The sequence below is a fragment of the Mercenaria mercenaria genome, chromosome 11 (genome assembly GCF_021730395.1).
Source record: "Mercenaria mercenaria strain notata chromosome 11, MADL_Memer_1, whole genome shotgun sequence".
NCBI lineage: Eukaryota > Metazoa > Mollusca > Bivalvia > Venerida > Veneridae > Mercenaria > Mercenaria mercenaria.
In genome coordinates this window covers 36,131,027-36,156,580 of record NC_069371.1, presented here as the reverse complement: position 1 = coordinate 36,156,580, position 25,554 = coordinate 36,131,027, and the positions used below count along the sequence as shown (strand labels likewise).

General features: G+C 35.5%; 1 protein-coding gene across 5 annotated transcripts; it reads right to left on the bottom strand.

The window, feature by feature from the left end:
• Window positions 1-1,113: 1,113 nt before the first annotated feature.
• On the bottom strand, window positions 1,114-23,748 carry LOC123530680 (ceramide synthase 5-like). Of its 5 annotated transcripts, XM_045311417.2 has the most exons (12): window positions 23,593-23,714; window positions 22,956-23,036; window positions 16,130-16,381; window positions 13,612-13,729; window positions 13,080-13,186; window positions 11,370-11,427; window positions 10,912-10,962; window positions 9,245-9,337; window positions 8,580-8,708; window positions 4,328-4,434; window positions 3,383-3,542; window positions 1,114-2,780 (listed from the first exon to the last, which is right to left on the bottom strand). In XM_045311417.2, exons 3-12 carry the CDS (start codon window positions 16,324-16,326, stop codon window positions 2,610-2,612), a joined length of 1,191 nt encoding a protein of 396 aa, XP_045167352.2. In that variant the 5' UTR covers window positions 16,327-16,381; window positions 22,956-23,036; window positions 23,593-23,714; the 3' UTR covers window positions 1,114-2,609. The 5 variants fall into 5 exon arrangements, with proteins under 5 accessions (XP_045167352.2, XP_045167351.2, XP_045167353.2 ...); XM_045311416.2 differs by lacking the exon at window positions 22,956-23,036 and having other exon boundaries at window positions 23,593-23,748; XM_045311418.2 differs by lacking the exons at window positions 22,956-23,036; window positions 23,593-23,714 and adding an exon at window positions 23,096-23,237.
• Window positions 23,749-25,554: the final 1,806 nt, after the last annotated feature.

The following is a 25,554-nucleotide window of genomic DNA, read 5'->3' as shown; positions in this document are numbered from 1 at the left end:
CCCAGAGGGACACCCGCCCTTGCCTGTAACAATACCCAGAGGGACACCCGCTCATGCCTGTAACAATACCCAGAGGGACACCCGCTCATGCCTGTAACAATACCCAGAGGTGTAACAATACTTAGAGGGACACCCGCCCATGCCTGTAACAATACCCAGAGGTGTAACAATACTTAGAGGGACACCCGCCCATGCCTGTAACAATACCCAGAGGGACACCCGCCAAAGCCTGTAACAATACCCAGAGGTGTAACAATACTTAGAGGGACACCCGCCCATGCCTGTAACAATACCCAGAGGTGTAACAATACTTAGAGGGACACCCGCCCATGCCTGTAACAATACCCAGAGGTGTAACAATACTTAGAGGGACACTCGCCCATGCCTGTAACAATACCAAGAGGTGTAACAATACTTAGAGGGACACCGCCATGCCTGTAACAATCCCTAGAGGACACCCGCCATGCCTGTAACAATACCAGAGTGTAACAATACTTAGGGACACCGCCATGCTGTAACAATACCAGAGTGTAACAATACTTAGAGGGACACCCGCCCATGCCTGTAACAATACCCAGAGGTGTAACAATACTTAGAGGGACACCCGCCCATGCCTGTAACAATACCCAGAGGTGTAACAATACTTAGAGGGACACCCGCCCATGCCTGTAACAATACCCAGAGGTGTAACAATACTTAGAGGGACACCCGCCCATGCCTGTAACAATACCCAGAGGGACACCCGCTCATGCCTGTAACAATACTAAGAGGGACACCCGCTCATGCCTGTAACAATACCAAGAGGGGCACACAGGGACCTCATCTACCATCAGAAGATGGAAAAATCGCCACATGATCTAAATTTTGTTGGTGTGACTCTTGACCCTTACCCTGCTAAATTTCTAAAATGGACTGGTCCATCATATAGTTTTGGCAGTACCACTTATTATTCAAAGGAGTGTTCTCTGAAAATTAACAGACGGAGTAGCGAACAGTGCAGACCATGATCAGACTGCACGGATGTGCAGGCTGATCTTGGTCTGCACTCGTCGCAAAGGCAAAATCACTTGCCACCAGCAGGCTAAAGGTTAAGCTAACAAAAACAAAACAAAACACAATTATGACAATTCTTCGATGAAAGAATAATAACGAAATTATTTCTGTATCAGTAAACTTAAAATATTAAACATTATCAAGTGACTATTCTTATAAAAAGGAGATCGATAGACAGGCAGAAAAGACTATGGCAAAACTCTCTTCCATTGTAACAAATAAGCCACACCTAGTGCAGCTTTGTTACGGCCTTTAAATGTTTTAAAGCAAAGCATTAAAAACATTTAAGTATATTTATTCGTTTCAGAACATTATTCAAATTCAAAAGTAGCCGAGTGGTTAACACTGATGACTTCGAATCACTTTTCCCACAATTCCATGGATTCTAGCCCTGATCGGGCTGTCATGCCAGTGAGGAAGTCATCCAGCTGGCTTGCGGAAGGTCTACATATGACCCGAACAATGTCGGTGTGAATAAAGCCCGATAGATAAATATATATAAAAATTTTAAAAAAAGATAAAAGATAAAGTTACATGAATAGATAAAAATGCATATAAAATAGTACTGTAATGGCACCAAGCAAAGATAGATACATATTCTACGAATACAATTGCTTACTCGAAAGGAATACGTATGACTGGCCCAAATAGGCTCCCATTTACTTCGAAACAAATTAAAATAAAAACATAAAAAAAAAAAAAAAAATCCCGACCTTAACAGTGTACCAGACTATATCCATACTGTCCGTTAATGTCATGCTGAAAATATGAGTGCCGCGAAAATATCTGCGAACTTCTAGTACTCTCAGCATGGCTATTTGGACAATTAAGCAAAGAGTCAATTTTCTGTTAAAATCAATCATTGTTCTATTAACCATTCTGTCTCTTTTTTTTATTTCCTATAAGTAAACATTCTGGTGTTTAACACAGGGACAGAAGAGGTCGATGTTTTTACTTATTCTAAAGTTTTTTTCTTTTCGACTGATATCTGTTATTTCGACCAAAGTAACCAGTAGTGTAATTTGGGGTTTTGAGCAATCTTGTAAACTTTTGTTGTTTTTGTTTTCGATCTGGGATTAAATCTCTTTTATTCCCCATATCAAACAACTACCCTTATTATTTCCACTATTTAGGAATGTTTCTGTTTTAACGCCTTTCTTTGGTATTTTGAAAGTGTTTCATAATGTTTCCATTTTCGAGTTCTCAATATGCTCATTTTATTCCCGTTTTCATGTTCTTTTAAAAGTGTCAATATCTCATCCTCATGCTTCCATTATTAAAAATGACTAAATTTTCTGTATGAATATCATTTTCAAATTCATGTCTATTCAGTGTTGATATTTTTAGCATATTTCGATTTTTTAATGCATAGCTATTTCCATTTAGTTTCCATTTACTCCTATTTTCTTCAGCGTTTACCATTACCTTTTGGTTTGTAGTCATCTATTCTACTTTGCCCATGCCATTGTTTCCAATATCTACATAAATGTTTCCACTTTTTAAGAATGATTCCATTTTAAAAATCACGAAAGTTTCTCAATTTTTACTGTACTTCGTTAATGTTTTAGTGTACTACCATTTTTAGATGTACTTTCAGTTAATTTGTTATTGCCGTTTTCTACAGTGTTACCATTTCCATTTTCTACTTTTTCTTTTGCATTATCAACTCCATTTTGTTCTTCTAGAATATCAGCATCTTCTTCCGAATCACTTCGGGTATCTGTGACCTAAATGGAGAAAAGTCTGCATTAATTTTTCTCTCTGAATGTTGGAACTACTTTAATAAATGCTTTTATTTTGCAATTCTTTCACTTTTCGTGTTATAGCTGCGTGGCGGAAGGTAGAATAGTTGCAGAAAATGCAATGATTAAAAAAGTTAGAAATGTAACGTTACGTCATGTCACTTGCAGCATCTTGACCATGCATGTTTCTATCGACTAACAATTCTTGATTGACAATATTTTTCATTAAGTACATGCGCGCAGTCTGGTCAGGATCCATGCTGTTCGCTTTCAAAGCCTATTACAATTAGAGAAACCGTAGCGAACAGCATGGATCCTGACCAGACTGCGCGGATGCGCAGGCTGGTCTGGATCCTTGCTGGTCGCATACCCACTATGTTGGTTTTCTCATGGCGCGGCTCAAATATGTTCTTTAGTGGAAACCATTTCCCTTTCGTTTTTCTGAAGCAAAGGTTTAGATGTCTTGCAGAAATTTGTTCTAGGGCCGGGTGAAACTCTAGAAAAAGTACCGATATGGTCCTGAAGTGACTGAAGTTTATATAAAACAATTATCAAACGTAACCATAATAAATCTGGGGTATACTTACATCTCCTTCAGTGAGCGTCTTGTAGACCACTTTATATATATAATATGACCATATACATGTAAGTATCATGAGTAGATATAAAAAGAAGTTGAAAAAGTAGTTTACAAATGTAGGTTCATCAATAATGTCTAGTACTTCTATGGTTGTAGTGTATAATATTCTGAAAGAAAAAAAAAATGTAGTTCGTCATTGTCGCAACCATTCCAAAGGAGAGTAAATCCTAAGGGGTGGCGATTTGAGTCAATTTAACAGATTGTGCCTTCAATACATGTTTTTCTGTCATATTCGGTGTTTCTGATACAAATTCTTTAATAAATTGATACAGGAGTATTATGACATCAGAAGCATAAAAATACAGAGAATATTTTGTATAGGTAAAGGGATTCATATATGTGCCGAAGGCGTGTATATGAGCCGTCTAAGTTTCTGACTGACAGCATAATCCAATTCAGTTTCAACTACAAAAATGCCAAAGATGCGGCTAAAACAATTTGCTCTGACTCTCCTACAAGTACACTATAGGCTATACGTATTTTCTTGTTAGTTTTATTTACAGAATATTAATATTATTGTATACATTGTGTCTAATGAATAAATTTAAAAGTATAAGTCTTAGATAAGAACGGAAATGGCAACTTGTCTATTGACGTGATGATAATATTGCTTAAACATGTGAACGAAATATGGGCTGCAATATGTAAAAGAAATGGCGACAAGCTTTGGACAAGCGTATCAAAAATATACACCCGACTTACACATAGGTACAGGAAATGCCAATATATCGTTCATAGAAGTCATTAGAAATATACAACAAACAAACTGCATGATACCAACACAAACTATGAACTAAAATCAGCTTGACTTCTTATTATGACAATAAAAGTGCAAAACCCCCGCGGGAAACAGAACCTGAAGAACAGAATTGAATTTAAGGTGTAAACTTACACAAAAGGCAAGATGAAATGTCTGGCTACAGTCCAAATAAGAACAAATATGGCAAAAGAAACATCTGTAAAAGTCTTCCATTTTAGATATATTCCAATTTTTGCTATCTGAAACAAAGAAACAATAATTAGCCAGGCATTTTATATCACATCCGTGCAAGTTGTGAGTACAAATGGTTTCAGTGCAAGAAGGTAACCATTTACTATTACTTTGACAATCGGCTATTAAGCTGATCAAATGAGCCATGCCATGAGAAAAACAACATAGTGGGTTTGCGACCAGCATGGATCCAGACCAGCCTGCGCATCCGCGCAGTCTGGTCAAGATCCATGCTGTTCGCTTTCAAAGTCTATTGCAATTAGAGAAACTGTTAGCGAACAGCATGGATCCTGACCAGACTGCGCGGATGCGCAGGCTGGTCTGGACCCATGCTGCTCGCAAACCCACTAAGTTAGTTTTCTCATGGCGCGGCTCAAATAGTTATCATCCAAATGAGTATAAGTGTACTTTTCTCTGCTTGCTGAAAAGTTTTAAGATCAAAACAGCCTACATTTGTGCTTATCTATACAGATATTCTTGTGTAAAGCAAAGAGCTCTCCTTAATTAATTAAGTCTGATTTGTTATCAGTTTGGAAAATGAGCCTAAAATTACGAATACTTTGAAATATGAGAATTACCAAAGTAAAGTGTTGTTTCGTGTGGTGTACTCAAATCAACTGCATTCAAATTTCTTTTAGTGTTATAAAATTATCCTCTATTATTAGCAACAGTCAACCGAAAAAATATTTTCATCAACATTTAACTCATATATCACATCAAATTTATCGCAGACCGGAAAACGTGATGCAAACCCTTGATGTTATATAGGCCTACCGTTTTCACGCATGAATGATTTCACAATTAAACATCAGAAATTGTACGTAACAACTTGTTTTTTGTTCATTTTGCTATCAAAATTTTTGCTTCAAATATTCGCTATAATTCCTGGCAGAACGTAAAGAAGTTTCGTGTTTTAAAGTGGTCGAGTGTAAAAAAAAATGTAATTAATCTTCATACCTGGAATTCGCATTTGCATTTCATACATTTAAATGGGTGGAAATACTGTATTTAATCTAGGAAATCCGTATCAATATCAGGTATTCCGGATTAAATAGTTTGCTTAAATATTGACCGTATAAGATAAAAATACATAAACGGTACGGGAAACTTCCTGTTCGAGGAATCAATTTATGGTTTCTGTACTTCCCGAACGGGAAACAATTTACTAAATGAAGTAACTTGTTTCCCGTTCGGACAGCAAAATCATCATTTTTTGACTTGTTTCCTTCAAAAGGCCCGATGCATAACAGTATACACGGGGTTATTAAATTAAATATTCCAAAGTAAACATATATATTCTAAATTTCTACCGTTCAAAAATTTCTTAAAAACATTTTTATTTAACTTCTATATTTCTGAATGTCAATGATTCCGAACAGGAAAACATCACTTTCCAATCGGGAAATAAGATAAACACTTACAATGAATTGATTACAATAGTCAGTCAACTCTGTTATCCTCATATTATGCAAATCTGATTAAGCAGCAAGAAGTTTTAAAATATCAACTTTATGTGTAACATGCATACTGAAAAGTTAAAACTAAACTTGGAAAGCTATTCAAGTGAATTATCTGAAAAGGAAAGAATTGTATTTTTTAATAACTCTACTTAAATCAATTGGGTTGGAGCATACGTGACCAGACATTGATAATTCCTATCACAGAATGACAACTCTTGCGTCATCAGGTAAAAGGTATGTATTAGTTAACACCCCTTGTACTGTCACAATTGAGTGGAAAACGAAAATGTGCTTAGACACAATATAACATTGTTTATACAACAAAGACAGGATATATTCGTTTGTGTGCAATATACCATTGCTGCACGGTATCAGTTGTTTGTGTAGGCTTATCTATTACTTTTAATAATTTAATAAAAAAAACAAACTTTTAAGAATTCCATAATAAATACAAGTTTCATCCAATATTTTAATGTGAAAATACCACGTTACTTTTTGCTTGTGTTGTAACACTTGTAAAGGTGTAATAATATGGACTTGTATCATGGTTTACCTGCAGTGTCATTATAACTGTTAACTTCTATCTGTAATATTCTTCAACTGAGGAAGAGGCGTGACTATAAGCCGTACCCTAACTAAGTTAGAGAACACGTCTTAGGTCCTGCCTACATATAGAATATTGTAGGAAAATTGAACTTTTTGAAACCGTTCTTTATTTCAGTTAGAGAACGCTTGTCACGTGATAGTACCAACGCTTAAAATGAAATGTTAACTTGTCAATCAAAATTAGTAGCCGAATGCGTTGTTCATATTGGCGGACCATGATACAAAGCAGAAAGCGTAGGGGCCACTCGAATAATGAGGTTATTTCTCGAAGGCTACGCCTTCTCGAAATAACCTAATTATTCTCGTGAACCCCTACTCTTTCTATTACGTGTAGTTTTTGCTTGTGTTGTAATACTTGTAAAGGTGCAATAATACGGATGTGTGGTTTTTGCTCGTGTTGTAATACTTGTAAACGTGCAATAATACGGATGTGTGGATTTTGCTCGTGTTGTAATACTTGTATTAGGTGTAATAATACGGATGTGTGGTTTTTCCTTGTGTCGTAATACTTGTAAAGGTGTAATAATATGGATGTGTAGTTTTTGCTTGTGTTGTAGTACTTGTAAAGGTGCAATAATATGGATGTGTAGTTTTTGCTTGTGTCGTAATACTTGTAAAGGTGTAATAATATGGATGTGTAGTTTTTGCTTGTGCTGTAATACTTGTAAAGGTGCAATAATACGGATGTGTGGATTTTGCTCGTGTTGTAATACTTGTATTAGGTGTAATAATACGGATGTGTGGTTTTTCCTTGTGTCGTAATACTTGTAAAGGTGTAATAATATGGATGTGTAGTTTTTGCTTGTGTTGTAGTACTTGTAAAGGTGTTATAATATGGATCTGTAGTTTTTGCTTGTGTTGTAGTACTTGTAAAGGTGTAATAATATGGATCTGTAGTTTTAGTTTTTTGCTTGTGTTGTAATACTTGTAAAGGTGTAATAATATGGATCTGTAGTTTTTGCTTGTGTTGTAATACTTGTAAAAGTGTAATAATATGGATCTGTAGTTTTTTGCTTGTGGTGTAATACTTGTAAAGGTGTAATAATATGGATGTGTAGTTTTTGTTTGTGTTGTTGTACTTGTAAAGGTGTAATAGTATGGATCTGTAGTTTTTGCTTGTGTTGTATTACTTGTAAAGGTGTAATGATAAGGATGTGTAGTTTTTGCTTGTGTTGTAATACTTGTAAAGGTGTAATAAAATGAATGTGTGGTTTTTGCTTGTGTTGTAATACTTGTAAAGGTGTAATAATATGGATGTGTGGTTTTTGCTTGTGTTGATTTACTTGTAAAGGTGTAATAATATGGATCTGTAGTTTTTGCTTGTGTTGTATTACTTGTAAAGGTGTAATAATATGGATGTGTGGTTTTTGCTTGTGTTGTAATACTCGTAAAGGTGTAACGATATTGAACTGTAGTTTTTGCTTGTGTTGTATTACTTGTAAAGGTGTAATAATATGGATGTGTGGTTTTTGCTTGTGTTGTAATACTTGTTCAGGTGTAATAATACGGATGTGTGGTTTTTGCTTGTGTTTTAATACTTGTTCAGGTGTAATAATACGGATGTGTGGTTTTTGCTTGTGTTGTAATACTTGTTCAGGTGTAATGATATGGATGTGTGGTTTTTGCTTGTGTTGATTTACTTGTAAAGGTGTAATAATATGGATCTGTAGTTTTTGCTTGTGTTGTATTACTTGTAAAGGTGTAATAATATGGATGTGTGGTTTTTGCTTGTGTTGTAATACTTGTAAAGGTGTAATAATATGGATCTGTAGTTTTTGCTTGTGTTGTATTACATGTAAAGGTGTAATAATATGGATGTGTGGTTTTTGCTTTTGTTGTAATACTTGTTCAGGTGTAATAATATGGATGTGTGGTTTTTGCTTGTGTTGATTTACTTGTAAAGGTGTTATAATATGGATCTATAGTTTCTGCTTGTGTTGTATTACTTGTAAAGGTGTACTTGTGTTGTAATACTTGTAAAGGTGTAACAATATGGATGTGTAGTATATCTGTCTACATTGTCATAAACCTCGTACGGGTTTTATGACACTAAGGGAGAATACATGGTGAAATGAATGCCGCCATACCTCTAACCACGGATCCGAAGCATCATGTACAAGGAGTACAAGGGTCCCAACTCGAACAAAGTTGCTGATCCAGGAAAAATAAATTAAAACTATTGTTGCAATGTGATGGACAATCATCTGTCCGAAGTCCTGGAATATAAAATTCAAAATTACTGAAATCTTGCTTAATGTCACAATCCTAGAAATTAAAATTCAAAATCGCTAAACTTTTGCTAAATTCCAAACATAGTACAGTACTTGCTTTTATTTGAGTAAAAACTGTTGTAGTATCGCACAAAAAACAAACGGAGGTCTGATAGTTCTAAGGCTGTTTAGCTTTTAAAGGGGTTTGACTCTTATTTAATTCCACAATATCTATAGACTATCATTTTTATCGAAATATAATTCTGCAGCGGAGATATTGCGTTAAAGAAGGAGTGCAGATTCCTCAATGCGAAGTGAGTAATATTTTTATTACATATGCGTCTTCTCTTAGTAACTTTTGAAACAATCTTCAATGTCTACATCTAGAATACCAAAAAAAAAAGCCTTTTCTTGATACATCGGCATATTTGCAGTGTCTGTTTGACTGCGGTCGTAGAACTTGTCTATTAATATTAGACCGTTGTCGTTGTTTCAGCGCCAAGTCAAAAATGTATTAAAAAATTAATAAATAAGTGACATACCGATCGTTTGTGATCTGAAAGTAGAGTAAAGATGAGACTGCAGTAGAATCCTAGTTCTATCATATAGTACCAGTAAATATCATTCGATACATGCTGAAACAGAAAAACATTCACTGTATGTAGTACACATTTTGTAATTTGGTATACAATGTATAAAGTAGAATTACTATTTTGGTTACACTTTTTGGGTTTTTTTCTAAGGTTTTAGTTATTTGTAGAAAAAAAAAACAACAAAAATGTTATACAACAATATATAAAGTGAATATGCAAAGATACTTAAATACATTATAATACAACTACGTTCTTGAATTGCATGCTTCCTTTATAAAGCTACAAAAATCAGTTAATAGTTTCCTATTTCCTGTCGACAACAAATTATCAAATTTTATCAAATATATATTTAATAACTATTCTGGAAACTTTCCTCATCAAATGAAATAGCACTTTCTTAACTTTCTGTGCAGAATTTTAAACAGGTATATAAATTCCCATAATAAAACAGAAGTAAGAGAATTCTGGTTAGTACAATTGCTCAAAAACCGGAGCCAAATTCAAAAGCAAATACGTTGATTGAAGTAAAGTTAGTTGAGCCATGCCATGAGAAAACCAACATAGTGGGTATGCGACCAGCATGGATCCAGACCAGCCTGCGCATCCGCGCAGTCTGGTCAGGCTCCATGCTGTTCGCTTTTAAAGCCTATTGGAATTGGAGAAACTGTTAGCGAACAGCATGGATCCTGACCAGACTGCGCGGATGCGCAGGCTGGTCTGGATCCATGCTGGTCGCATACCCACTATGTTGGTTTTCCCATGGCATGGCTCAGTTATATTTCATTTTTACGTGCAAATACACACCCTCCCTTCAGAATGCATTTGTTAACAACCATTGCTAAGCAAAAGAATCAAACATGAACAGTAAAGTAAACAATTAGATATACACTTTAACTTTACCATAACTGAGCTGCATCATGAGAAAACCAACATAGTGCATTTGCGACCAGCATGGATCCAGACCAGCCTGCGCATCCGCGCAGTCTGGTCAGGATCCACGCTGTTCGCTAACGGTTTCTCTAATTGCAGTAGGCTTTGAAAGCGAACAGCATGGATCCTGGCCAGAATGCGTGGATGCGCAGGCTGGTCTGGATCCATGCTGGTCGCAAATGCACTATGCTGGTTTTCTCATGGTGCAGCTCATATAATGTCGGAACAGACGTTATAAATGATACAGAACAACAAGCGTGTGTCAGTAGTTATGACAAGGGGGCTCTAGCTGAAGACAGTTCAAACAGTGTACCAGACCAAACTGTGTCTCTTGCCAATGTATGTAAAATAGAAGTCTTGTGACAATGTACTTGATTTGACAACTGGTGTAGTCGTTATAAAATAGTCCAGTAAATAATTACACGCATATTAATACCATCACTTTATCGCTTTTATAACATAGACCAATTTAAAAGATTTTTGGATGTTAACTTCAAAAGTTGATGAAATGAAAAATAGTTAAAGCAAAATTGTTATAAATATCCGTAGGTAATAAAGGTCCGCTGTCGCCGATTGATGTTTATGGTCAAAAAGTAAAATATGTTGTGATGGAAGAATTTTAAACAAATGTAAATTTCAAATCGAAAACTGTAAGGTGCGAAAATATCCAAACAGCAATAGATTACCTGCTTTGGCCAGCCTACCCAGCATTCCATTGTTTTACCGAACCATGGTTTCTGAAATATACAGTTTATATAAGCTATGAGTAGATGTTTTGGTCTTGCTTTTTATAGACATTGCCAAAGAAGACGCAGAAAAAAATCTTTTACGCCTGCGCTAAGGGGCGTGACGGGAGTTTTCATTGCCTATCTCGAACAGACTCAATTAAACCGAGTCTTCCATTTACTTGGTTTCATTCTCTGCTTCAAAGGAAAGTCTTATTGATTTTATTAATTCAGAATGTTTATAACATTCAATACCCAAAATGACAGTAATAGGGGTTAATTATTTCGTTTATCACAAGGCACCATAAAATACATATTTTGTACGTTAAAACTGCGACATTCGGTAAGTTTTACACAACAATGTTTACAGCAAGAGCTCAGTTATTGTTGGTGGGTAAGGAAGGTTGAACATAACTTACATTCCATAGCAAACATAGACCGTAAATAAATGACGTTGTATAAAACATGAAATGCCATCTGAAAAAGAAATAGAAATTTTGTATGACATATTTCATGAAGTACATTCAGTTTGACAATTTCTATAAAAATTTTCAAAGTTTACACTTATCTTAAATCATCAGCGTGCATGAAAGAGAAATGATCCCCTTTATAATCTTACATATAAAATTATTACCATTGTTGTAAATAAGATAGCATCTATCTGTATACAAGATTTCGTCATGTTTTAACTAAATTACACAAAGCGCCAACTTGGTGAAAACATTCTGGTTTGCCGTTGCTAAGCGCTGTCTCCATGTTGCTGCGGGTTCGAACTTGTCTCCGCCCGCAATGGCGCTATTCGTGTCTTAAAAAGTCTTCCCGCTCATGTAGTTATCACTATAAGCCTGCTGGCGAAGTGATACAGCAGCTTTATTTATTTAAATGTGGCGATGATGCAACGGATGGAGTGGCTCTATTTTGAAATGCCAGGCACTGTTGCTGTGTCAATGCGGGTTCGATTCCTGGCTCCAACTGAAATAAGCCGAGATCTTACTTGGGTATAACTCTAGGACGAATATACTGTTCAAGAATTTAACAGTGTCTTCTTGTTTGCTAAAATAAGATATGTTTTAAGCAATGTACGATAAGATCAATATTTTTTATCTTATATGTTCGGTTTAGCGTCGCACCAACACAGTTATAGTTCATATGGCGACTTTCTAGCTTTGAGGATGGAGGAAGACCCCATGTGCTCGTGTGCAGTATTTCATCACGGGCAGGCACCTGGGTAGAACCCTTCCATCAGCTAGCGGGATGGCTTCCTCAAATGAAGAATTCAACGCCCCAAGTGAGGCTCGAACCAACATTGGTGACGGGCAAGTGATTCAAAATCAGCAACCTTTACCACTCGGCCACGGAGGCCCTAAATGTTTTTTAAGCAATGTCAAATATGACTTATGTTTTTAAGCAATGTGTAATAAGACTTACGACATCTTAAAGCTATGTACAATATGACCAATGTCTTTAAGCAAAAGTGCATTAAGACCTACGACGTTTTTAAGCTATGTACAATATGACCTAAGTCTTTAAGTATTGTGCAATAAGACCTACGACGTTTTTAAGCTATGTACAATATGGCCTATGTCTTAAAGCAATGTGCAATACGGCCTACGACGTTTTAAGCTATGTACAATATGACCTAAGTCTCTAAGTATTGTGCAATAAGACTTTACGACGTTGTAAAGCTATGTACAATATGACAAATGTCTTTAAGCAATGTGCAATAAGACCTACGACGTTTTTAAGGTATGTACAATATGACCTATGTTTTAAGCAGTGTACGTCAATAAGACCCACGCTTTTAAGCAGTGTACAATATGACCTATGTTTTCAAGCAATGTAAAATATGGTCAGTGTTTTAAAGTAATGTACAATAGGACCTATGTTTTAAGTAATGTACACAATGTAGAGTGTACTGTTTATTTTTACCTTATGTTACAGATAGTATAATGAAACTTTCAGTTCTCGGAAAATGTTTAGAGAAAACAATGTTCAGCCCTATATAGTGTATTGTATCAAAATTACACTATTTTGTGACAAACTGGTCAAAAACAGACATTCATTTGTAAAAATAAAAAAGGTACCGGTTTACTAAAGCATAAAAAATAAACACAGAATCTGAAACGTACCCGCTGTCACAAAACTTTTTGATTTTGGGCGTGGCATCGCGTTTCTTTCTCTTCCGAAACCACACTGCTATCTGTTTTACTGTCCAATCAGTCTGCTTTGATAACACCTATAAAAAGGTAATATTTTCATTAACAGCAGCATTAAAACTACCTAATCTACGAAACTGTTTTATTTGTCAGTCTGCTTCGATAGTGCCATTAAAATGGACGTAAATACTAAATTGTAGTAAAATAAGCAATTTATGCTGTAGCATGTGCTTTTAAATGATGCTGAAGTTCGTGTATTGCATCTGCTACACAAGTTCGTGTATTGCATCTGCTACACAAGTTCGTGTATTGCATCTGCTACACAGTGAAAGCCATTAGTTACATTACGCCAGTAACGTTTGCTACTAATATAGAAAATAGAGACTGATAATGATTGTGTGGTTACAGGCGGTTATACTTGAATTCTGCAAATCTATGTCGGTTCGATTAATTCCTGATTAACTTCTGAATGTCATATCGTTCGATGAAAATAAAATAAAGTTACTTCATAATTTGGTTCATGTCTTTGCTTGTAAACCGACTCTAGAAGAGGGTTAGGTGTGATGTACGGGAACCGCTTTTGTTCTATACCTAGCTTATATCCCAGCGGTGCTATAAGAAACCTGGAGGTGGAATATACATTTTAAACAACTAGTGTATTAAAATATAGAAGTATAATAGCTTATATTGTAGAAACTAAAACATCATTACAGTATTCATGTCATCAACTGAATTAAATCGCATGTGAGCAGTTACGTGATCTTGAATATAGTTTTGCTTTTTGATTTTAATAACAAAACGCATGCAAGCACATGATACTTAAACTGCAAAGCCTATCTTAAAGTACTAAGTTGATTTCAAAAATTTGACCTAACATTATTTGATGTCCGTCATTTTAACTTGTTTATTCTATTTCCCGCAGAAATTGCAAGTCCTTTGTAATATTCAAAATCACCGACCTTTACCGGAGAAATATTTCCAGGAGCAACTTCAACAGACACAGTCTTATTAAAAAAGTACTGACCTTTTCGGGAGACATTTCGAGAGACCCAGTCCAAAATGTACCGTCCTTTCAATCAGAGATCTCAAAGATCCAGTCCTGTTCTTAATACAGACCTTTCCACGAGATTTTGTTTTCAAACGGTCCGGCCTTATTCAACATGCACTGATTTTTCGGGAGAAACTGCAACAGACACACTTTCTTTTCCAGTAGAAATTTCAACAGGAAACTCATAACCAAAATGCATTTACCTTTCTAGTAGAACTTTTAACAGAAAAGTCCCACCAAAATGTACTGACCTTTCCGGGAGAAATTACAACAGGCACAGTTATATTCTAAATACACTTATCTTTCCAGTAGAAATATTAACAGACGCAGTCCTATCCAAAATGCACCGACCTTTCTAGCAGGTATTTCAACAGAAACAGTCGTTGACCCTTTGACCTTTTCAACATACTCAGCCGTACTCTAAAGGTTCTGACTTTCCCAGAAATGATCTTAATAGAACGTGTCTCATTCTAAATGAACTGCCAGTTTTAAAGAAATATCAACATACCCTAAGCTATTCTACATGCTCTGATTTTTCCAGGAGAAATCTAAACAGAGCCAGTCCTAATTTAAATTACGGGCATTTAAAGGAGAAATCTCAAAAGCCACAGTATTACTCTACATACACTGACTTTTCTAGAAGACATTTCAACAGACACTGTCCTATGAAAATGCACCGACTTATTCCGGGAGAAATTTAGACAGACCCAGTATCATTCCAAATGTACTGACGTTTCCAGGATCAAATTCAACAAACAGCCAAATTAATATGCAGTGACCTTTCCAGGAGAATTTCAACAGTCCCAGTCCTCATCAAAATGCAGCGAGCTTCCAGGAGAATTTTCATAGGCTTAGTCATACTGAAATTGTAGTGACCTTTCCAGGAGAATTTTAAATAGACCCATTCCTATGAAAATGCAGTGACCTTTTAAAGAGAAATTTCATCAGACACACTGGTACTCAAAATGCAGTGACTTTTCCAGGAGAAATTTCAACAGACACAGTGGTACTCAAAATGCCGTGACTTTTCCAAGAGAAATTTCAACAGACACAGTGGTACATAAAATGCAGTGACCTTTCAAGGAGAATTGCAATAGTCCCAGTCCCACTCAAAATGAAGTGACCTTTCCAGGAGAAAGTTCGACAGGCATAGTGATACTCAAACTGCAATGACCTTTCCAGGAGAATTTCAACAGTCCCAGTCCGAAACAAAATGCACTGACCTTTCCTGCAGAAATGTTAACAGTCCCAGTCCTAAACAAAATGCAGTAACCTTTCCTGCAGAAATGTCAACAGTCCCAGTCCTAAACAAAATGCAGTGACCTTTCCAGAAGAAATTCCAATAGTCCCAGTCCTAAACAAAATGCAGTGACCTTTCCAGCAGAAATGTCAACAGTCCCAGTCCTTAACAAAATGCAGTGACCTTTCCAGGAGGAATTCCAATAGTCCCAGTCCTAAACAAAATGCAATGACCTTTCCAGCAGAAATGTCAACAGTCCCAGTCCTAAACAAAATGCGGTGACCTTTCCTGCAGAAATGTCAACAGTCCCAGTCAAAAACAAAATGCGATGACCTTTCCAGGAGAAATTCCAATAGTCCCAGTCCTAAACAAAATGCAGTGACCTTTCCAGCAGAAATGTCAACAATCCCAGTCGTAAACAAAATGCAGTTACCTTTCCAGCAGAAATGTCAACAGTCCCTGTCCTAAACAAAATGCAGTGACCTTTCCAGCAGAAATGTCAAACAGTCCCAGTCCTAAACAAAATGCAGTGACCTTTCCAGCAGAAATGTCAAACAGCCCCAGTCCTAAACAAAATGCAGTGACCTTTCCAGCAGAAATGTCAAACAGTCCCAGTCCTAAACAAAATGCAGTGACCTTTCCTGCAGAAATGTCAACAGTCCCAGTCCTACTCAAAATGCACTGGCCTTTCCAGCAGAAATGTCAACATATCCAATGTCATTTAAATGAACTCACCTTTCGAGGATAAATCTCAGTATAACCAATCCTGCTCCAAGCAGTATACCCCATTGCAGATCTCCGACCTGTGGATAATAATCTTCGGATCCTGGTTGGTTCTCCAAATCCTTCCAGCCATAATGTTTGCCAAATATTTTGTTAGGGAACCACCATTTGTCGTCCCAGACAAAGTCGTAAATACTATTCAGTGCCATCGTCCTAGATACTAATTAATATCATCGTTGGTTGGGTCAGTCCAAATCAGTTTTCCTGCAAGCATGTCAAATATTAGTTTGAAATTTCGAAACATATTTAATTATTTAATGAATGATAAAGGAATAATTAAAACTATTTTCCCGAGTTAGTGAGGATGGCATTACACATGTTGCCTTAGTCCGATACGGAGTCCGATACAGAGGCCGAAAGACCGTGAACGACAGTTTTTAATCTCTTCCCCAGCACCGAGGGAATATATTATCAATAACAGTATAATATTCAATAATATTTATTCCATTTACTATAAGCCATATCATAGTATTTCACACCAGCTGTTGCAACTTCCGATCACACATCTGACTATTGTCAGTCAGCCTAGACTGTTGATATCCAACAACGTCAAATCTGACCCGATACATTCTTATGAAGATTATTGCCTAACAACATTCAAACAGAAATGCTTCGCTACCAGTTGCTATCGTGTTTCCATTAATTTGACCGTGAAAACAATGCATAATTGATTATGATGGGCTGATCTGTTCGGCAGTAAAACCAGAGTACGTATTTCTTTATGTTCAATACACAGTCTGGTTTCTACCGGTCGCAACATCTCATTCCTCTGTCGTCACCTTCAAAATGACAGTATATTAATTTGCTGCCTTTTTTGTGTCATTCTTTTACCCTCGCTACAAAGACAGAACGATATTTTGCTGGTTTTTTTCGTCGCTTCGTTGTCTCGTCCCGACAAAACCACGGAACAAGAAAATACAGCGCGATAGAACAAGATGGTGTACTTAATTCGTTATCAGTGGATCACTGAGGTTCACTCTTTATTTTGTAACAATACAGCAACATTTCTTTTTTAAAACACAACACCTTCACTAAAGCACGGAATGTCACCGATACGACTATCGGTCTAGGATTATTCTAAGGATATTTTCTGCTCGAGCATATATACATTCCAAAGAATACGCATGCGCATATAATTAGAGGGAAAAAAAGCCTCCACGGGATTCGGAAGTTTCGGTCTTTTCGCTGTTTTAACCTTTAGCCTGCTGGCAGCAAGTGCTTCTGCCTTTGCGACCAGTGCAGACCAAGATCAGCCTGCACATCCGTGCAGGCTGATCATGGTCTGCACTGTTCGCTTTCAGTCAGTAAATTTTCAGTGAACACCCCTTTGAATAATAAATGGTATTGCCCAAATTGGATGATGGACCAGTCCATTTTAGAAATGGTCATAAAATGTACGATAAGTAAAACTCAAAAATATGAAGCCATATATATGCATTTACGCAATGGTTTTGCAGACGGCAAGGTAACAAGGAAAATATCTTTAAGGACCCGACGAAAAAGGCCAGAAGACATGGACCAAGTGAAGTAAATAAAAGTATTTGTAATTACGAGGCAAAATATGCATATTTAAACAAGTTGTGCTCAACACATCAATTATACTTAGTTTATAATACTCAGATGTATATTAATACTGATATTCATAAATACGTGACAAGAATTGATAACAAATTACTTTGAAAAATCCCTTGGGTTGGTAATTAGCAATAAAGCGTATTTGGCATTTTTATGTTTTAACGATATCCATAAAAATACCATAACAATATAAAACATATTCACAATCTATTTCTCCCTTTGGATAAAAACACAAACAACATTAATCATCATTTATTGTATTCTTTATTGAGATAAACTTTGTTTTTTGCTGTTTTATTGACTTCAACCTATTTGTCTCTTTACCTTCAGATGCTGTCATTATTATTCCGAATTTGAAATGATGTTAATGTTAAGAGTTTAAAAAGTATGTATATACTCAGATGACGAAGACAGTTTTTTTTTCTCGTAAGTTAGGTACAATGTACCTTGATAAAACGTTAATTTATCGTGAGTATGCGACCTACTGATTTGAGATAAGATAAACTCAACTGATAATTATGATACAGCAATAAAGTGTTTGAAATTTGTTACAATAGTCTCATCTCCTGCCTTATTCAAATGAAATTTTGACTATGCTTTTCAAGCCGTTATCAATTTTTTTTTTAAATATATTTTCACTGCTGCTGTTGATTTCCTTTTATCTATGTTCATTATAATTGTAGGCATGTTTCATTTGTTTGTTGTCCTTTTCGAAATTTAATGCAACTGGTTCCACCGTTGTTTTTCACCCATCAATATTAAAACTTTATACGTAACATGGTCCAAGGCTACATAAATTGAATTTGGGAACCAGTTTCAAAGCTCAAACATTTGAACAATATTTATAAATATATATAAATCTGGTATAATAATAATAATAATCATAATAATTTAAACTGACACGTGACAAGAAATCACGCTCAGACTGGTCTCCGAATTCAGTTTTATAACCTCCATGCCAAAGCTCAATGTTATAAACTCGAGTTTGGAGACCAGTTTTAGAATGTAGCTTTAAAAATGGCCAGTTTGAAAACTGAGCTCAAAGTCAGTCCATCACATGCCGTAGTTCGAGACAGGTCTTTAAACATTTTTTGCTGATCTTTGGTCCTGGAGCGTAAGGTGTTTCACGAACATCATTTGAAGCAGTTTCATTTTTACTATTCATCTATTCTTAAAAGCTGTGCCGAACATAAAATAGAACGAAATGCCCTAAAACTGAATTAACGACACCTTTTTAAGTTGATACAAAGATCCTATTTCAAAGTCTATACGTAGGAGAGAACTTAGGATTAAACATATGAACTTTTGTGAAACGGATCCCGGATGTACATCCCGATGTATTGTTTACCAAAGACTACTATAGTCAAAAATCGTAAATCTATGACCAAATGCATTAAGTAATATTTATGTGGTATATGGCTGTACTTATACTGCGAAGCCATAGCCTCTCTTAGAAGTTAGCGTACTATCCAGAGATTCAAATTATTAAATACATAATATAAGGCTGCAATAATATTTTACAGAATGACATCTATATCATACAGGCATACCACAGACACATTGCATTATGCAACACAAATATTATTTATGACAAGATTTAGCTTACCAAAAGGTTCCTTGTAGCACATATTAAATATTCTTTTTAAGGGATATTGTTTTAGCATAATGTTACAAATGTTTAATAATGCAATGAGAAAAATATGTTTTGTGCAAACTTAATCTAGATCTATTTAAAAACTAATCTAAGTATTAACAGTTTTATCATAACCCAAAGCTGTTTTTTTAATATAAGCAAGTGCGGTACATATTATGCTATTGGAAGCATTTGTCTTGCAGTCTGTATTTCACTTCCGGATATTTTCATCACGCGACTACACCAGCAAGTACCCGCACACTTTTAAAACACAAAGAAATTTCGTACATTCGTTTACGATTCGAAAAAACAAACCAGAAAGTAAAAAAGTACACAAAAGAAATGACTTGCAAATTTGAAACGTTAGAAGCTAAAGGAATCACGTGACCAGTGACAATTTTATTACGTAATTGTTTTGGCTGGAGTCTATTTTTAGATGATGCATATTCATTTCATTAATCTCGATTCTTTACTATGATATATTTAATCGAGGAGTTACATGATTTAAACTTTATTATTGTGTCTTCTTGTTCTGTTATTTGACGTAGTTGTATTGCACTATTTAAAGATTGGAATAAAGATTGATTATGCGTAAACACATATTGGGCTAGAGGCTATCTGTAATGAATATGCATGAGTCTAAGATGGCGGCGCCCTACGGGAAATCGTATTCCTTTGACGATACCCTTGTATCCATTACATGCTCAGTCAAGTGTGACATGTTCACCATAAGTGTTCCTTCTCTTGAGAAGGAACAGTGATAATTGAGCCGCACCATGAGAAAATCAACATAGTGCATTTGCGACCAGCATGGATCCGGTCAGGATCCATGCTGTTCGCTAACGGTTTCTCTAATTACAATAGGCTTTGAAAGCGAACAGCATGGATCCTGACCAGACTGCGCGGATAAGCAGGCTGGTCTGGATCCATGCTGGTCGCAAATGTACTATGTTGGTTTTCTCATGGTGCGGCTCATATTGTATTTGACTTACGTACAAGCTTTCCTTTGATATTTTACAGCCTAAATGAGTATTTCCATTGCTTCTACAAATAAATACTGCTCAAAACTCTTTGAATCACGTTTTCTTAAAAGTTAAAATTTCGACACATTTATTAAAAAAAACCCCAACAAAACTCAATATAAATGGAAATGATTAAAACACCACATGTTGGCATCGAAAATACACATGCTTTTTTTGTACCAGCTGCTGCAACTTCAAACACACATGTGCCTATAATTAGATAGCACAGCCTGACGGAATAGTTCACGTTAAAACCACCAGAGTGTAAAAATCCCCGACCTGCTGTGTTATTAAAAACCATTCTTGTGGCAATGTAATTAGCATAACAAAGTTCAGATATTTTTTCTTTTAGAAAGCATAGGAAATAGAGATCAATATAATTGCACCTTCATTAATCCTACCTGTTCTGTATTACAAAAGTGCTTCTATTGTGACATTTTGATACAAGCAAAACTATAAGATAGTAACTGGTATTTCATGTTATTATCGGCTTGTAAAAATTATTTTTACCATAAGTAGGCTGACAAAATCATATGAGGTAAATGAAACTCATGAATAAATCCTAAATATTTTTGTTGTGCAAAAAGTATGACATTGTCACATTGTGTCTTAAACCGTTTACATTTTCCACTCAATTGTTGAACTGCAAGGGAAGCAAACTAATAAGATATCTCTGCTTATAAGTACGGGCCTAAGGCAAGTTATTACAACTTCTGTTATTGATATTAACATAACTATTATATGTTATTGATATTAATATGTTATTGATATTAGCATAACTATCATAATTTCACATTTGTAAAATCATTTTTGGTTATTTCAAGCATTTGGAAATCAATTTCTAGACTTTATTTAATGTATTTCTATCGTTGAAAATTTCAGGGTCTATCTCTACTTCTAATTTCCATTGCTGGGCGTCGAAACAATAAACCCATATCACACGCGCAGAAAAGAAAATAACGATTGTGCGCTATTAAATCGCTTCATAAAATGATATATTATTCACGTTAAACCAATGGGAAATTTGTATAATAAAATAAATTATATATGTTCTTACTTTCAATGGCAGAATCAGTAAAATGAAAACAAAGGGGCGTAATTAATGTTGCATATTTCATTACCTCCCATGAACAAACTTAATCAAACCAAGTCTGCTATTATTTTCCTTGGTTGCATTCTATGCTTCAAAGCTATTTTCCGATTTATGCGACACAAACATAACCACAGGTGCACAATTTCACACACTGAATGTCAATCCTATAATGTTTCATGATTCTGTTTCAAATACTTCTTGAGATATATGCGATACAAACTTTTAGGTCCTTTATGCAAAAAGGGCAATAACTGTGGTCTTGCTGAGTGAAATGCCCCCTGTCCCCAAACCCATGTGCAATGACCACAGCTTCAATGATACTTGATTACTCCATGTCAAATACTTATCGAGATATGCATTGCACAAATTTGGACGGACGAACGGGCTGACGTACGTAACAGGACAAACCTAAGAGTCTCCTGCGCGGTTTGATTAGGGTCACCCCAATTTTTTTTTACCATCTTATTCAACAATACTTCCTCAGTACTTCAGCAATTTAAAATAGCTCAATCTTTTTGTAGTCAGTTTAGGATGGCTATTGATAACAGGCTGCCGGTGTAACATTAAATATTGACCCCGTTGAAAACTGACCCCATTGATCAAATTTTAATGTTAAAATGTTGGCGGTGTCAATTCTCAACGTTGAAAAAGGACCTTTTGATTAAAATTTAATGTTGAAACGTTTACGGGGTCAAACGACATTGTGTCTGAATTCATTAGTCCTCCACCTCTGATTCATGTGGGGAAGTTGGCATTTACTTGCGGAGAACAGGTTTGTACTGGTTTAGAATCCAGGAACACTGGTTAGATTAACTGCCCACCGTTACATGACTGAAATACTGTCGAAAAATGGCGTTAAACCCAAAAACAAACAAACAAATCAATTCTCAACGTTGAAAAAGGACCCATGGTGTCTATTTTCAACGTGGTCAGTATTTAATGTAACACTGGCAAATAGTTTGGACTACTGACCGGCAAGCCGAGGCTTTCGGCTTAAGCAGAGTTCTGTTATAATAGTAAACTGGACGACTCCACGATCCAAAAGGACCAAAAAATATTACAACACTGCGTCCAAATACGGGGAGACTTTTGACAGCCGCAACACGACGCATAAATACTACTGTTGTGATAGTTAAAAATTGCATATCGATATAAGTCCGTTTTCTTTCTCTGGTAAGTGAATAAGTTGACAAGGAAGTATGTGCTTCACTGATCTTTACATCGACTTTTATTGTATGTTAATTACATTGTGTAGATCATATTTTATGTCCTTACATTACATGCGTTATAGACATATTAAGTTTACTTATCTCCTGTCTTATTTTATGGACATTTTAACTTTGCTTTCAACGCGTTTATCTTTTTTTTTTTTTTTCATATTTTTCACTGCTACTATATATATGTAATGATTCATTTCTTTGATGTCCTAAAACTCTCCGAATCACACAATTTTACCTTTTTTTAGCGAATGAAGTTGATTTCTTAAGTTATACAAATCTGTCATAAATCTTGAATCTTGATTTCACAACATCCAACCTACATATGTTATGAAAAAAAAAAGAGTTATTAACAAGATATATTAATTTCAAGCCTACCTCATGCGAAGAAATAATGTAATTATATTGTAACATCTGTGTTATTAATATCGCTGTATCACACGACATGGTTTTTATGCCAAGGGCGTTCGTCATGTTTCATTTAACACTACTTCATTTCGCGTAAACAATAAATACAGGAAACAAACTCGATTGTCCCTAAACAATTATCAGTATCTTGCAATGTATATAAAGCATCCGTTGAAAGAAAAACAACAACAAACTTTTGAAAGTACTCAAAATTTTACTCCCTAACGTTAATGACTACTTAAAGTGCATCCGCCGACCTCCTATAATTGATGCGTAACAGTAAATTTTTTGTTTTTCGATAAAGCTTATTAAGACAATTTTTAGTTGTAATCGTGCTTATGTAAATAAAGTGAACAACAAAATATCAACAGAGAAAGCAAATCGAGGGGAAAAACATACAACTTTATATATATTTAGAATGATTTTCTTCATTTATCAACATAAATACTAGAAAAGTAACAACTTACATTAATGTGTTCATTTACATTCCCTAATTCATCCTTAAACTACGACGCTGTTCATGCATGTCCGATATTAGCGTAAGCGAAGTTTAAATATTTTGTCGCGTGACCGGGTTCATCTTTCGTGCATGTCAACTTCACATGATCGAAAGATTCTGAAGTAGTACAACGGTTTTACAGATACAGAGATAACTGTACGAGTATATAATAAAAACGATATATACATGCTTGTCACAGTTAAGGGCGTTGGATGCTCCAAGGCTGGTCTAGAGGCTAGGCTTTTTCTTTGTGCTTTAAGACGTATAAATTTACATAAATTTATTTTACACAAGTTAATTAAAAGCGTATGATAAGTTTAATATGTTAATTGATATCGTATGCTAGACATCTGACTTACATGTTGCAAAATTCATAAATGAATAAATGATCAAAACTATGGAAGGCCGGTCCGCAATATCAACTGTCAAATGCGAAATCGAAACGCTAAATATTGAATACAGTTTGCCAAATACTGATTGCGAAATGACGAATGCTAACTGTTGAATTTGAAATGACAAAATTTAGTGCTTATTGCTAAGTGCTCATATATATGTAAAGAGCAGCTGCGGAGATAGATGAATACTTTCAGTACATAATTTCAACACTTCTTAAACAGTATTTGTCCTATATTAGCATGACCCATAATGCTCTCTTACTGGTCCGCGCGTCAACAGTTGTTTATCGCAGAGTATGACTTTCTTCTTTGTTTAACTGGCAATCAAATCCAGCTATCATGTTAGATTGTTTTCTATCAGACTGATACAATATGATAGGTTGAAGATAACATGCATTTACCATAAAATCTAGACATATAAAAATATAGATTTGTAATCCATAAAGATTCCGATTTTTGCAATTAGCATTTAGCCGTTATCACTTTGCAATTACTATTTAGCCGTAATCACTTTGCAATTAGCTTTACACTTTTAAAAGTTAACATTAAGTATTTGGCATACAGCATTAGGCCTATGAGGGTCGTTAAAATTCATAGACTAATACCATAACTATCAACAACGATGTCTTTTGTTAGATTTTATTTATTAAGTAATCAAGGCCTTCGAGTAGTTTGTTGTCTAATTTTTCACGGTTCAGATGCGCAGGAACTGAACCACGAGGGCGTGGTAAATTAAACGACAAACAACAAGAAGGCCTTGATTGTTTTCATTCTTACATGTTCACTGAAATATTTTGATAAAAGTAATGCTAGGCTTCATTTATCCAAGGCTTCATTTATCCAAGTATAAAAGAATATGTTGTGACTGAAAAGGAACTGGAGTGCTAGTCCTGGCTTCCAAAACTCTAAATGCCGCTTTTTTATATTTTATTTTTTTCATAGTTGCGGCTTTAGAGTTTTGGACCAGGCCTACTATGAAACCATACCAAAATAAAAAGTTGTCCAACTTTTCGTCGCAAACGTAGTCAACTGAAATTTTGAACGAAGATGTATGGATATCTTGATAAAGTAATCACTTCTACATCAGTTAACACCATTTATCAAATTCTGGAAGCAAATCTTACAATAAAATCGCCAATTTTTACAAGTCACTGCCAGATCAGCATCATTTCGGCGGCCATTGTTGAATAGCTACAACGAGATTCTCGCATGACGTAACAGCGCGAGCCGCTAAAAATACACATGTAGAGTCTCTAGAGCACCTTGTAAACAAAAGAAATGATTTATACATACAAGTTTTCTTAAGGATTTATCTATGAAAGTAATAATTCAAATCAATTTCAATAAAAAATAACCATTTTCCCAAGTTGTTGTGCCACCGGGATGCTGATGCAACTTCAAATACGAAGCGGCACATGTGAGTGCTCTCTTAGCGGTTCGCGCGGGTGAAAGGTCAGTCTCGTATTTCAAAGGAGCAAGATGGCGGCGTAGAGTAAACGTTTCAGACCAGTTCGAAATTGTCAGGTAGTTCTGCC

Excerpts from the sequence above, each read along its gene's own strand:
- LOC123530680 (XM_045311416.2), bottom strand. The coding sequence starts at position 16,326 with ATGGCACTGAATAGTATTTACGACTTTGTCTGGGACGACAAATGGTGG. Across the intron at positions 13,730-16,129 it reads CTGAGATTTATCCTCGAAAG|GTTTCTTATAGCACCGCTGG; the intron begins GTGAGTTCATTT and ends TTCCACCTCCAG. Across the intron at positions 8,709-9,244 it reads TTTCAGATCACAAACGATCG|GACTTCGGACAGATGATTGT; the intron begins GTATGTCACTTA and ends TTTATATTCCAG.